The following is a 15,865-nucleotide window of genomic DNA, read 5'->3' on the forward strand; positions in this document are numbered from 1 at the left end:
AGGGGTCCCAAACTGAGGAGAGGTCTGAGGTTTGTGTTGTTTAGAGCTCTCAGGCATTGTTCTGAATCAGTGAGATTCCTGGGAGGGGTCAGTCTTTAAATGGTGCAGTCAGAAAAGATGATAAAAGAGCTGTGACACTAGGCTTTTCCGTAAGATGGTGTGTTCCATACCAACAGAGTCCTCTGGTGCTTTTTGATTTAATTTAGACCGGGGCTCTTCCTAAGAAATGAGGGTCCTTATTCTTTCCTGAGCAGGGAGTTATTCCTGCATGTGTGTGCAATATTTAACCTTTTTGTTTGAAAAATGAAAACATGAGAACTGTTCGTCTTGATATTCATAATTAATTTTAGCAAGGTTTGGTGGGTTTTTTTTACAGGCAAAACCTGCTCATGGAAAATACGTTTGCAATGAGGATAGGATCTCAGATTCACCCAACAAACCGTCCCGTTCTGCTGGCTTTTCAGAACATTCAGCACCTCCAACATCTCGGAAGCATTCTCCAAGTTCTGTTCTAAATCGATCTTCTCTAAGGGAAAGGTAATGAATGATTTGGCTTTGTTTGTGAAATTCTGGCGCTATTAACATGAGCAAGTAACAGTACTTGCATGATTATAGTTTGCATGTTTGGAGGTGTGCAGCCTGAAGAGACTGAAAAATCTTTCCCCAACAACTATATTGTTGTTTGACTATTCCTCTGTGTTTGCCGTCACCTCTCTGCTTAATGAACGCAATCCTAATAATATGGCAATGAAAAGGATCTTTGACAACTCTGAAACACTTTGAAACAATGAAGCCCCAGATTTCAGGCTGCCAATGTCCGTCTCAAACAAAGAATACTTAGATAAATAAATAATCACTGTTTCAGAGGCGATTAGAATCTCAGGAATGTAAATATAGATATGTGTCAAGTAGGCTTTATGGGAGGTACTGGGAAACCTTCAGTTTAGTGTTTGTAAGCACACGCTTGTGGCTGCTCTGTAGTCAGATGCGTGACTGGGGTGTGCATAGCATGCTTGGGCTGGCTTGCATCTAGTCGGTGTGTTATTTTCCAATCTTTCTGCTATATTGACATCCTAAGATTTTTTTGTTTAGGTTGAAGTGTGGGCCTCTGCAGCAATTGTGGATATTAATTGCTATATTTAAATGAGTTTTCTTAGTAGTCTCCACTGACCGCAGTGGGGTTGAGGTGGAGACAGTTCCTAAAAGCCCTTAATTCAGTGGATTTCAATCCTGGGGTTAATATTTTGTACTTGGTGCACAATGCTTCTACTGTACATTCAGTTTAGTAAGTTACTAGATGACTTTCTAGGAGCAGAAAAACTATATACAAAGCTGGGCCTGAATAAGCAAATACATAAAATAATTGGGAGAAGCTGAGGATCAAACTTATGTCATGTCCTAAGTGCTGCAGTGTTTACTGAGGCCCTCCTGGGAGATGTACTTTGGTGGCTGGTTCTCACTCATCCCAGGCTGTTCCACCCTTTTTACTGTTGGTACCTCAGTTAGTTCATGTTCACAGGGTGCATTTTGTAGCCCACACACAGCCTAATGCCTTTTTTTAAAATAGAAAAATCATCTCAGTTTTTTTCTTTAAAAAGAAAAATGACAGATGGCAGGTGGGGATTGACTTTTTAATACTTATAAAGATCAAGTTGATGTTTTAACATCTTCTTCTGCTTGAAAACTTGCTTGTTTGTTGTTCTGTGTAATAGCGTTTCTTAAGAACTGTTATACAGGTATTAGGATGTATCTGGGGTTTGCAGGAGGTTTCTTTGTCATCTTGTCTACCTCCCCACTCTTCTGACATTGTTCGTGCATTAGTTACCCATGTCTGGGGAAGAGATACTATAATGGTGACTTTTTTATCCTTGTTTTTTCAATTGGACTCCTTTGGGGGGAGTGTTAAATTTTAAAATAGATTATATTTAAAGCTGACAGGGTCCCTTGTATTGGTACCAGGAAAGTCTCATATGTTGTGAGCTGCCGTTACATGCATAGTAATTCAGTCGTCTGCCAGTTAATCTTGAAATTATCTGAATAGTCTTGCTTTTTCTTTCTATGAGTCCCTCTCCAGAAGAGATTTGTGTTCTTGTGAAATTATGTTTTTTCTTCTTATTAGAACAAATTTTCTCAGCTCTTTAGAGATGTCATATCTCTTTATGTTAAAAGATGTAAGCATTTGCTTTTATCATCAGAAAAAATTCAAAATTATAAGGTAAAGGGCATGGTCTAAAAAATTTGATCTCTATTTCATGCTGCTGAGATAACAATGGCTTTAGCTGACTGTATACTGAAAGCTATAGTTGGAATGACAAACATGGATCAGAGGTCAATGTTTGGAAATGCATGCAAACGCTGCTGCTCAGATCACAGAAATACAGAGAAAATCAGTACTATTGAAAGTATACCAGGGTTAGTGTATTTGCAAGGATACAGTCTTATCTCCCAGCATTTTTTTATTTCCCTTTTTTTTTTTTTTAATTACAAAGGCTAGGAGCTTAGCATAACCAGGCTATTTTTTTTTAATGCTAGTCAACCCACAGTCAATATAAAACTTGACTCCCCACCTTAACCTTTAATTCCTTTTTTTCCTTTTTTCTAAAAAAAAGTAGTGTGAAATGAACATCTGCCTTCTTGGGAGTACTTCCCAGAGAACTGCTGAATAGTTGTAAAGCCACTTGCAATGCTTTTCAGTGATACAGAAATTGGGGTCTTGCATAAGGTCCTCTGAGCCCTTTTTCTAGCAGTTTCCAGTCCCTTTCTGTGAGCCTACTAGAAAGACTAGAAATCAATCCTCTCCCCTTTTCCACTGGGTGTGAGCCAGAAGCAAAACTGTAAGCAGATTTACTGCTGAACAAGTCAGTAAAGTTTTGAATATTTATTTTTCATACTTTTACATTTTTCATAATTTAGGTCTCCCAAGGAAAGCATTTGCTAGTGTTGCAGACTGAGGGGGCTCTACAGCTCTACTTCTTGTTTTGATTTTAGCTCCTGCACAGAGTGATGCTAAATGCACACTCTTCAGTTCCTGCCCACAACGTGTGGCCACCTTCAGTCAATGTAGTTGACTTGCCCCCACAGGCTGGCTGGTTGTGTGTAGATGTGTCCTTTTGTGCATAGATAAGCATCCTCTATGCTTTCTGAAAGAGCGTTAGCACTATCTGCTCCCAGTGCTGCTGCAGGAAAGGAAAGCTCAGGTCCAGTCCTTGCTTTCATAGTGCATGTACAGCCTCATGCACACTGATAAAATGGTGTTTTTCTTGGGGACTTGCAAGGTGAAGCAGCAAAGGTACTTGCAGCAAAGAACCTCATAAAGAAAAGGAGAAATGGCGAGGGGAGTTCCGTAAGGGAATGACAGAAGTCCTCTCCATCAAGCTATCTGCTGGCACAACAAAAATTCTTTTTGCAAGAGACTGCAGCAATCATAGGAGTATTTGACCATTTCTGTTATGTTGAGAGGCAAAGCTACTTCTCATGCATTTGGGATCAAAGGATTCTTTTTTCCTACTCTGAACATGGCAGGCTTTTGCTTTTTTTTTTTAATCATTGATCTGAAAAATAATCATTTCCAGAGTGAAGTCCAGCTCAGTGTCTTTTTTTATGTTCTCCTGGTTATACTGCTGATATGTGATCTTACCTACTATAAAATTTAACAAAAATCTAGGTTTGTTTGAAGTAAGACAGAGGTTAACTGTATGGATCAGATGCCCTTCTGTAATATTCCTCTATTGTTTTACTACCATCTTTTTCTGTTCTCTTTTTCCAAGTAATAGGGAAATACCAGCGTGAAGTTAGCTATTACTAGTGATAGGTATAATGATACATACTAATAGCTAGATACTAATGAAAGACTAGATCTTACGTGAAGTCCTTGAAAATTCCAGTTATCAGAAGCTTTGGCTTCAGTGACCTTGAAATGTCAACCCAGGATCTTGGGTACTAATTTTGTTGCATAGCAAAATCCAGACCACAGGTAGTTCACCTGATATTCTAGAGAATGACATGTATCCTAAGACAGGATTTACTTCTGTGAGAGTGTGTTTAAGTTCTGAGAACTTTCTGCTACAAAGTGGAAAGTGGAACATTGAAAAATTTAACAGACTCTTTAGAAAAAAAGCTTGCTCTAGAGAGAGGCAGCAACTAGGCTTCCTGTCTATTTATAGCTATTTAAAAATCCCTATTTCTGATATTTTTTTTTAAATTTAGTTTGGTAGTAAGGTTGTTCTTGAATCTTTTGGGTTTATCAGTCTTACCTCTTGGGGAATTTTCCTTATTTTGCATTATTTAAGTCAACCTCGGGAAGTTAGCACTTGAAGATCAATTATTTCATACTATATTCTGCAAAACTGAGCAGTACCTCAGCTTTGTTTCATATTTTTGACCAACATCTGTACTATTTGTCATCTTTGTTAGTTGATTTTGCTGCAGCCATAGGTAAATTTGAAATTGATTGCTGTCAAAGCTGTTTTGTATATAAATGAATAGATTCAGAGAAGATAAAAAGGTAAAAATGGAAAAGCTTTCAAAGAGTATAAGGAGGTGCAGCCCATTCATGATATACTAATAGTTTGGAACCAGAATAACTTCAGCCTTTTTGGAGCGACTGTTCAGTCTAGAGTATTGGCCTGTCAAGCTGTTTGGCACTTGGGATTCACTTTGTACATGAGGATGATGTATCTTGCCCCAGTTTTAAGGACTAGATATGAAGCTTAGGAGGGCAAAGAAAGCATTTACAAATTTAAAAACTCAGCACTGAATGTACCTCTAGCACTTCAAGGCCTAACTGTGAACAGGGCTCTTGAAAGTAAGAGAAACTATTTAGAAAGGCTGAGAAATTTTTACCTTTTTAAAATTTCTTACTGAAGAAGGAGACCAAATGGGTACACAACTAAGCTGTCAGCTTCTGCTTCCAAATGTATAGGCTGCTGTGCTTTGATTTAAGGCCTTGTCAGTGTGTAATTGTTTATGCTTCATAGTAGTATCCTGGCATTGTGAAAGCAGCGTACTTTCTCCACTTAAAAATCCTTATGTTCTTACTGTGTTTGTATGTTGGTATGTTTTCATTACAATTCAGGAACTGGTATGTACCAATACAGTCTCCAAAACACTTTTGCGCTGGAGTAGCTGCATCTACGCTAAGGTTTCACAGCCATCAGTCATTTTAAGAAAAGCAAAACAAAATTGCATCCTTTACTAAGTAGATCAGTAAAACTCTTAAGCGTAGCCCAGCCTTTCTATTGTGCCTCTGTATAGACCAGTATACACTGAGAACCAAGTTCATTGTACTGAATTGCCACTTCATGGCCTCTTAAATGAGAATAAAGCAACGTCTCCACTTACTGTGAATGCTGCATAAATGTCTACTTGGATGTAAAATCTGGTTTTTTCCTATTTCAGAATTAAATATGTTTGGTTTTCTTGAGAATCTCTCTTGTTCCGTGTATAAGTTCTTGCAGATTATGGTTTTTCAGGTTATACTTAGCTTTAAGAGTTCTTTCTCCCTCTTCTCCCCAATTACAGTAGCGTTCTCTCCAATTGTGAAGCTGGTACTACAGTACTTCATTGATTTCTGTCCTCTGATAGTTTGTCCTTGTATGTGGTTTTGCTCAGCATGAAGCCCGTGTCTTTGAAGCTGATGAATTCTTCATGGAGGCCACATGCACCGAGTTGTTCACAAGGCCAGGAGGTGCGATGGTGGGGGACTGGTTCACGATAGGCATTGCAAATATTCTGCAGTAGGCTTTTGCATTAATTCTATTGATATGAAACGTATTAGTATCTCCTGCTGAAATCTGACATTAACATTTTTGCTGTGTGCAAGGGGATGATTGGATTGTCTGACATTTGAAAATTCCTATTTATTACAACTCTCAAGTTTGCAAGCTGCTGTTTGACTAGAGTACATGGGTGGATGTATCCTGTTTGCATTTCTAATGGAGTGTTTCATCCTAATGGATAAAATTATACATGAAAATAACTTCAAACTTTAGCACAATCTTTAGGCTTCTTTTTGCTTCATCAAAGTAGATGTTGTCTGTATGACCTTAAAAAAATATATAATCCTTATTTCATAAAAGAAAATAAATGCCTTTAGTCACATTACAAGGGAAAATGGTTCTGTTTCCTTGATCGTACTCGACACAACATCTTTGAAATTAATCTTGAGAAGTTCTCTGATTGATCTGGCTTTTTCTAGGTCACTGAGCTATATTTCCAAAGTGTTTATACAATCTATTGGAATCAATAAACAATTTAAACTGATGTAACTGCAGAATGTTTGCAAGTCCCAGGGAAAATTGAAAGTATGACAAAGAATACAGCTGTAGAAGTTTATTTCATTTAGCAGGACAAACAGTCATTGAAATGAAATGACTGTCCTTTCAACATTGCAATATGATAGTGACACCTTAATCACATAAATAAGTAGCTAGTCATTTTAAAAAGTCACTCTTGGTGATTTTCGGCAAACGGAATCCCTTTATTTATACTTTAAGAAGCTGTGCTCTAAAGCCTGTTTTATAAAATATTTCCAATAGGAGACTTAGAGTGTCATAGAAAGGTTTCACTTCAGATTATGGTTGTTGCGTTTCAGGCTTGATTTTATTATACTTTGAGTTTTGGCTGATGTAAGAATCACAGAATCACTTTAAATGTGGATTAGACTCTATAGTTGTTACTAAAATTAGACAATAACAATACTAGAAAAACTAATTAAAAAGAAGCCAATACTGTTTTTAATCACACTTAAGGTTTTGAAAGTCTTTTTCTTCTTTTTTTTGTTGTAAATTAAATTTGGGCTATCTGTGAATGGGTAACATTTCTTATACCACAGCGCACACTAGTGGATTGATCAATAAAGTCACCTGAAGAAAGAAATCTAATAGCTCTTGAATTAAGTACTTAAATCTTCTTCTTCTTCTTCCAGACAGAGCCACGTATTTTCTAAATGAATACAATAGCAAGCTGGGTTTTCTTTTTTCCAAAAGTAAATACATTTATCTCCAAGGATATTTGTAAATTTAAGATTAATAACAATGATCTGAGGTCTTACATACGAATTTCATAAAATTTATTTCCCAAAGGCAATCTATTCCAACTTCTCTGTGCCAGCAACCTGGATGTTGGAAGAAGAGCAGCTGCTGTATAAATAAGAGAAAATGCCATGACTTCATGAGTCTATCTTTTATTTGTCAAATGGGAAATGACTCACTCTCTTACTGCAACTAGGATGCAGATTTTAAACATGCATTTTGAAGGTTTTTAATATTAGTAAATGTTTGTAAATGCTAATGGGAAGTCATAAGATGATAGTACAATTCCTGGCCCTTTCCTTTGCCTCTCTTCTTTTAAGAAAAAAAAAAAAAAAAAAAAAAGATGATAGTACAATTCCTGGCCCTTTCCTTTGCCCCTCTTCTTTTAAAAAAAAAAAAAAAAAAAAAAGTAGTAGTTTATTTTCAAAACACCACTAGTGGCAGAGCACATGCATTGTAATGCAGTACATCAAACTGGGTTTGACTGTGTTAGGGAAATGAATGTTCCTGCCTGCTTAAGGGACTTAGACTTCTATTTCTTTAAAGGCAATGCTTTCTTCCTCTAACAAAATTCACAAACCGTTTTGCTTTCTTTTAGGAAAAGTTATGTGAGATTTTTTGGTGCAACATCATTAGATTCTAGTATACAAAAGAATCAAACACTATCAATATGCCATGCATGCTGCTGGGTTTGGTATTAATTGTAAATGTTCAGGATGCTAATATGAATGTTATAGCCAGCTTTGTGAAAATTATTACCTGTAACGTTCCGAAGATAAACAATGTTAAATGTAGAAATATGAAAAATACATCCCCCCTAGATTATATGATTCATCCTTCCAATATTGTATCATTTCTTGGCACTCTTTCTTGAAGAAAAATAGAAGCATTCAGAAATAGACGGTTTGATGTAAAGAAACTCATAAATAGGCTGAAAATACTGAGGGTCTTTAGAACAGAGAGAGGTATTTCAGAAAGGTAAGCAATAAGGACTAAGTCCAAATAAGTTGATTAGATACAAGAAAATAGAAGGAAGTTACTCAAAAGCAGAGAATTGGTCACTTTCTACTTATATTTCTATCTCTCTCTCATATTAGAAGGAATGATCCAAAAGATTGCAAAGTACTCCCAGCCCTGCCTATAACCTCCAAGGCAGCCTGGCACTTCCCGTATTCAGGATCCTGCTTCTGTTAGTTTTAACATTGCTGGGTTACTTGTTTTGGACTGAAGCTTTCTGTGTACTTGGTTTGTTCTTTTTGAAAGGAGCTGTACAGTTCTGTAGCTGTATTGAAATTTCTCAAAGTTTGATGAAGGAAAGCTAAACCAGGCATGATCAGATTGGGGATTTCAGAGACTGGATAACGCCAGGAATGTGATAAATTGGAGAGAAGAGGGCAGAAGGGCTCGCAGTCTCAGTCCCACAAGCGCATCCAGAGCCCAGTGTAAAATCTCAGGGTTCAAAGTCATGGTATTTCTCCACAGCATCAAACTTCTGAAGCCAACTACTGAAGCATGTCACTGTTTCTTGTGCTTCTAATCCACACAGAGTATGACAGCCCAGGACTGTTATGGGCTGTCATTCCATTAACTCAGATTGCAGCAGTATGGTTTGCCACTTGCCTGGTCACCTGTATTCATATTAGCATGATACACATAATGAGTTTTTATTTTCTTGGTGCAAAGTCAGGTTCTCAGAGGTTAGAAAACATTGAAATGAATATGCACGTTCTTGATTTGGTGCCCTGTTTCAATCCACCGTGATGAGATTGTGTCAGTCAACATTTCATAACTTTTCCCCAATAATTCTTGCTTTATATTGATATTTTAATAAATGATAAATTTTTGAGTGTACTAACATGAACATGTGGAGGCTGGTGTGTAAGTGATCCTATTCTTAAAATCTTAGTTGTCTCCCTTAACAGTTTGAGAAGAACTATTGATACAAAACTTCTGCCAGCTTCTGAATGTGTGTGAGGTTTGGTTTTTATTTATTTTTTTTTTAGTAAAGTGGAAACAAATGTGCTGCAAAACATAAAATGGTAAAATCCAAAAGTAGCTGTTGGTTGTAAGTCATTCATATCAAACAAGCTACCTGTTTTTAATGTAAAAAAGCAACTTAAAATGCAGTTCTGTCTTGTTAAATAAAGATGGTGAATTTGCAGGTTTTTAACTCCATGGGCTTTTCAAATTGCACACATTGGGGTTATCTTCCTGTTGATTTATTCCAGTGAAAAGAATTTCATGTGTGTAATACTTCCTTTAAAAAGAAGAAAATGAAACCTGATCACTGGGAATAGAATAACTGTATAGCTTTTCTATTCTGTAGGGACAATACAGACATTACAGAAATATTACTGAAGTTGCAAAATCATCAACATTTTCTGCGTTTCACATCTTCTGTTGGTGTTGTGGCTGCATACCAGTTAGGCATTGCTTTGAAATGTTTCTTTACTTGTACCCCAGAGGAGAAAAAGAATCAAATCTAAACATTGTGTATGTTTCAAATAGAAGGAAGTAATGCATGCTTCATAATTTAAAAAAAAAAAAAAAATTGAGTCAAAAGCATGTTTTAGCTTTTCAACAAGAAAATATTTCTTCTGTTTGTTTTTCCTCTTTCTCCTGCAGATTTAGCTCTGGTTGGCCTTCACCAGCAAATGGAGATGAGATCCATAAAAGAGTGAAAAATATTTTAAGGACACACAGTGCCAGACAGCGCCTCGTATTTGTAAGTTTGACTGCAAACTAAACCCTTTCTTTTCTCCAAGATGGATGAGGAAAAGAATTATGCCTACGGTCCTGGATTTATTATAATATTGTCTGTTGAGGCGACCTTGACTGTAGAAATACGAATTCAGTATGTAAGCAGAACTATTTAACACTGATTACAGTAGCCTCCTTATATGTAGCCTTTATGGACAGCTGGTATAGGTAATCCTCTCATGGGATATTGAGGACAACTATGGGATTTTTTTATACCTGATTCTCCACTTCCAATTTAAGCAAAAAAAAATAGGTTACAGATCTGTAGAACATCAAGGCTCAACATGTTATGCACCTGCACATCAGCAGCTGCTTGTGTCCAGCTGTTTGTAGAGCTAATATTATTCTACAGATGTGTGCTTTTTTCCCTTAATTACCTGGCTTTCAATAACAGAGCTCTTTATCTACTGAGATTATGCTGGGATCAGAGTATCTTGCCATTGAGTCTGATGGAATTTTGAAGTGTGGTTTTAGACAGATAAAACCCAGTTGTGGCACAGGATCTCCCTGGCCAGAGCATTTTACAAACTGAATAACAAGGTTGTTCATCTATAAAGAATTTAGGGTCTTGAGTGTAAGGTGAGCTAAAAGAAAGGTAAGGTAAGAGGATGTAAGGATGAGAGGTGGGTACGGTAGGTAAGATTAAGATTGGGAGCTCTGATGGAATTATTTTTGTCTGACAATCTGACACACAAATGTTATTGATCGGTTAAAAGACATGAGTCTCTCAAAGTGGAGAAAGTCATCTTTTTTTCCTTCAGCTTCTTCTCTTAAAAAAAGGAGAATTGGCAGAAATGTGCTTTTAAATGTTGCTGCAGTTTTAATTTCCTGCTGTCCCCAACTGTCCATCTTTGTCTCAGTCCACTGCTGCAAGATCTACTGAAGAACATCTGCCTTAGCTCTGAAGGCTCGATTCATTGATTTATGTATTTATTTCCTCAAATTTAGCCATCCTGGGCAGCTCCTTGTGTTGCCTACATGCTCTCTTAATAGGATTATTTTCTCATTTCCGCTCAATCTTAATTTTTAGCTTAGTTGTTGTGCTTTTTTTGTTTTAAACTCTGAAAAACGTTTTCTCTTGCATGCTAAGACTGTTTGAGGTAGTTCATGCTGAACTAGTCTCTGAGTTTTGTATATGAACGTTATGATCTTGGGAGCTGCTGCTTCTCAAATAGAAGATGCCCATCACATTTTTCTGTGTTTCAGCCCCTCCAAAATAGGAACAAATCATGTCAAATGCTTCTCTGATGTTTCAATGAACTTGAGATAACAAATTGAATTTCATGACGGTCCAGCACCTACATGTAATGAAAGTTTGCACAGGCTGAACTATCTCCAGTGGTCCTTGACTACTTTCCTGGAACAGCAGACCATGACTTTACGATAAAAGATTTGCTAGTTTGTTAGGAGAGCTGGATGGCTGGTTACATGGTCTCTCCAAACAGTCATAAAGACTATTAAATGTAGTAATGGGTAAAGGAGAATTTGATCATTTTCTTCCTATTTACTTATTTTACTTATCGAATTTAAAACATTCTACTCTAGGAAGACTTACACATATGCCAGTATTTACTTGTTACTGCAATATTGTGCAAATGTGCAAAAATTTGCAAGCATCATGTTAGTTTCTTGAAACATGGTGTTTTCTGTTAGCGCACCTCATCACTTCCAGTGACACTTGCTGAATACTCACAGGGATTAATAATCAGAGATGATGCTTTTCTGTTTCCTCTCCTGCTGGAAAACCTTGTGTTTCTGCCCCCAAAAAATTCAGATGTCAGGATATTGGATAAGATTTTTGAGTCCTGAATTACCAGCCTGGTCAGAACAATGCTGGAAAAGGACTGTTTTTCTCATTTCATTTTCTTCCGCTGAGCAAAAGGAATGGGAGGATGTTACAGAGAACTTTCAGGATGTTTGATAATTGTGTGCAGCTAACTTGTGAAAGCTGTGCTTTTTAAGCAGCTGACCTGCTTAAAAAATAAAATCAGGTCTACTTGCCATGAGTACTGTAAAATCCACCAAGATTCATTGTGCTTCCCCAGACGACCCAAAATTTAGGCTGCTGTGTTAGGCAGTGGATGGAGGAGGTAAAGGAGTCTTCTTGAAAGTGAGGGAATAGTAAAGCAAGTGCACTGGTGAGTAGATTTTGGCTCCAGTCCGGGTCCTCTTTCAAACTTTGAAAGGTTAAAAAAGTATCTCTTATTTTGTTTCCTTCCAAAGACCCTGATGCTAAATAACCATTCCCAGAAGCATCCAGCTGTGTTTTCCAAAATTTCGTTTCCATAGTGCTCTGTAAAAATAGTGTGACTGGAGCTCTGCTGCAGATTCCTTAGGGTGTCCACTCTAGCTTTCTGCTGTGACATTCTGACAGTATCGTAATGTTTCCATCTTTTTTTCCTTTCCAGAACATAATTTGCCTCGGGCAAATGCTGCAGAATTTTATTTACCACTGTACCCCATTTCCTTTTCAGTGCTTTGTAGCCTGTGAATGCTGAAGGAAGAGAGTTTTCCTGTTTACAAACACACTTTTTACCTTGTATTTCACCACAATAAATTGTGTTACGTTTTTTCCTCATCCATATTCCTGCTGTTCAGCTTGCTCTGCATCTTATTGCTATCTACCGCTATATTTACTGCCTTTTCTCCCTGATTTGTGTTACCAGCAAGCATGATTATTTTTACTGCACAGTCTTTTTTTTCCCCGTTACTCCTTCTATAGCATGAAAGATTATTTTGTTTACTAATCCTTACAGCAATTGGCTTCTGCTAAAAGCATTGCTTAATATCACCTCTTAAGTGGTGCTCTTCAGAGTAGAGTGAATGTGATTGTGTGTGGTGGAATTTCTACCATCCTGTCTCAGGTGAGCATCTGGCTCCCTTCACATGAGATGTTTCGGTTCTTACTTACCTAAGAGGACAAATATGGGTTAATTAATGTCTAGATAGCATTTGGAAGGTAAGACTGCTTTCTAGCAACTCCTAAGAATACCACTGAAGGGTCATTAATATCATAGATATTTGTTAAAGTTGGGTAAGCATGTTCTCAGCCCTGTGTATGGAATCAAAGTATTCAAATGTCTAGAATGCTTTGGTCTAGTAAAACACCTTAAACAGGTGACAGTAGCTCATTATAAAAGCTAATAAATAATAAGTTTTAGGTTCTTTTTCCCTTCTTCTGCAAGAAACAAAAGTAAGGCAGTGAGCAGTAGGTTTTATAGCACTTAACCAGCGTGTTTGTTGGGGATTAGTGAAGCTTGTGCTGTCTGCATAGTTCTTTAGATCTACACTGTCTAGAAATTCTTTCCAGTTTATTACCTGAAAATTATTAGCTGAGTTGTCCTGAATTTAATTAAAAGTGTTCATAAATGGCTTTTGGCTCATTACACTTTGTCCCTTTCTCCCCCAAGAAATGTAAGCACTTTAATAGTCTTCTACTAAACGAAAGGAAAGTATTTTTGATATGAGATCATTGTAATCAGAAACCAAGGTAATGAGAATTTGATTTCTGTTTTTTTTTTAGGATGAGAGTAGCTCATCAAAAGGAGACTTGACTAAGACAAGAGAATCTTCGCATAAAGCGCCCTTATCCATGAATGAACTGCAGAGCAGGTATGGAGTTTTTCTCTGACCAAGACAGAACAGTCATACTCATGATAGTGCCCTTTAAATTTAGCTAAAAATTTCTCTTCCTATTTTGAGCTCTATAGTATATTGTGCTGGGAAAAGGCTTCTGTAGGAGTTAGTCCTACCAAGCATTTTCACCTAAAAGCAAAATACAGTTCACTATCTTTATGCCTTTTGTGCTGCTTGGAACTGTGTCAGTATAGTCTTCATAAAACACTGGTTTTGGAACTGGACTTGATCATAAAAATGATCCTTGTGCAGTAATTTTTGGATTTTATCAATCAGAGAGCAAATGTCACTTTAAAAATAACCAATCGGTTATTTTTTTCTTAAAAGTATAGGAGTGCTAAAAGAACTTGAAGATTGTTTAGTAATATGTTTTTGCCCTGGTTTGGCTTTTTTTCCAAAACACATATTTGCAAAAGAGAAGCATCTTAAAAAAGGCAGCAAATGTATATACTCTGGTTTAGTGACTCAGCATGCCATATTTCAGAAGACATCTTGAAAACCTGGTTTGTGTAGGTTACTTATTCTGTGTGCTCTTCACATATATGACATGGATTTCATTCGAATTTTTTTACTTCAAAGACAATTCATTTGAATTAATTTTGACACCTTCTGTAGTGGAAGTTATCAATATTGATGTTCTCTATGTATGCACACAGTATTTTGTAGAACATTTTGGATACTTGTTGGAGGAAAGATACTAAATAATGTAAAACATTTTTTGGGTTGTGTGGCTTTTCCATTTTGCTTTATATGAAGGGAGAAGTCCTAGAATGGTGATGCTAAATTTGGGAGGTCCTGACATGAGGAAAAAAGGGGTTTATTTTGATAATTAAATACAATGCAGTGTTTTGTATCAAATGCTTCCCAAATCACCACTGTATACCACTGAGAGGAGGGTAAGTCAATATAGGTATCGTAGTGAGTTTGTACTTGCAATTAATAAGCTCTAAAAAGTTCATTTATGACTTGTTGGCTTTTTTAATTCCTTTAATTATAGTGACCTCTGCACAAGGGATCTAGTTAGTCTTAGATTTTCACATGTATGAGAAGTTGCTGCTGAAGCTGGTAGCATTTCTATACCTGTGCTCGCTCCAGCGTGTAGCCTTTTGCTCCCTTATCCTTTGTCCTGACAGCTGCTGCAATTAAATTGTGTAGGATGTGTTTGTGAGAGAGAAAGTGCAAGTTTTTGTTTTGAGGCAGCTTTGGGACTTTGATGCTGAAACTGCAGACCATGAAAACAGAAAAAACAAATCCTGCTACTACAGAATCAAGAAGTGATGGGATATGAAATGTGGCACTCCGGTTGGGAAAGGACTGCTCCTTGGGTTTAGAGGCCGGCAGCGCTGGTCCCATTTGCTGAAGGGCAGGACATAAAAGGGCTCGAGGACAGCCTGATTGCTGAGTGTTTGCCACACTGCTCATAAACAGGATACAAGGACAGAGACAGAGTTCATAGAAGGACGTGGTACTGTCGACCAAATGTTGGCAGTAAAGTAGATGATTGAAAACCACTGGGAGTAAGGAAAAGGTCCGTGTTTTGTGAAATATTTAGTATATGATTCACTCAGAAAAGAACTTCTGGGACTCTTAAAGGAGATGTATGAGGGAACAAAAGCATATGACGGGTATTTCAGAGCAGGGAGTTGCGTGCAGAAATCCTGCTGTTAATATGATTTGTGAGTGTAATTCCCAGATTGCTTAGCTCAGGTTCTCAGCCAGGTTCCAGTTGAGACAGGAGAGGGACTCTTCCCTACCTTGGCTGTGTCTTTGCCCACACCAGTGCTAAGTATTTCATTTGCAAGGACTGGCTAATGGAAGTACACATATCCTCACCAAAAAGAGAAAAGAAAATGAAGCTTATGTTGGTTTGGTTTTGTGCTTGTTTTGGTTTTTTTTTAAGTCTCTGTCAGTACCAAAATAAGGAATTTGTGAAAGTTACTATTGGTTTTTAAGTCTTTACTTCAGTTGAAGAGGTTGGATTTTGAGTGTCTCTATAGAGATTAAGCTTTAGTAGAAGAAAAGGCAAGCACAAGGTTGACTGCAGAAGTGGATTCCAAGGAAAAGAGTGTCAATTCTGTTTGTTGTATAGTTACAAGCACCGCTTCTGGTGCTCTGCTGATTTGTTGGCCTGAGAAATCTCCATCAGAAGTGAGGTAACACAAACTTCAGTTGTTAATGGATCCCCAGGGTATTGACTTGTCTACATTTAACACAGGCCTGTATAACTTTTCTATTGATTTTGCTGTTTGATAGGTTGGTTTCTTTGTGTCCAAACCGTGAAGAACAGTTCACCCTTTCCAGGATGATAAACAGGTTGAAATTTGCTTCATGCTGTTGACTGACTTTAAATGGTTGAGCTTTTTTGAAGAAGTGTGAAAGTAGCCTTCCTCCTTCTTTAGTATTAGAGCCACATACAGATCATCTTGTTGTTGTTTTAT

General features: G+C 37.3%; 1 protein-coding gene across 1 annotated transcript in view; it reads left to right on the plus strand.

Moving 5' to 3' along the window:
* Positions 1–15,865, plus strand: part of SPATA6 (spermatogenesis associated 6) — a 45,241-nt gene that overhangs the window by 21,953 nt on the left and 7,423 nt on the right. Inside the window, exons 10-12 of the mRNA XM_014939475.1 lie at positions 377–537; positions 9,657–9,756; positions 13,315–13,403. Coding sequence (XP_014794961.1) covers positions 377–537; positions 9,657–9,756; positions 13,315–13,403 — 350 coding nt within the window. The remainder of the gene's footprint in view (positions 1–376; positions 538–9,656; positions 9,757–13,314; positions 13,404–15,865) is intronic.

Source organism: Calidris pugnax, unplaced genomic scaffold (assembly GCF_001431845.1).
Source record: "Calidris pugnax isolate Ruff unplaced genomic scaffold, ASM143184v1 scaffold18, whole genome shotgun sequence".
Classification (NCBI taxonomy): Eukaryota; Metazoa; Chordata; class Aves; order Charadriiformes; family Scolopacidae; genus Calidris; species Calidris pugnax.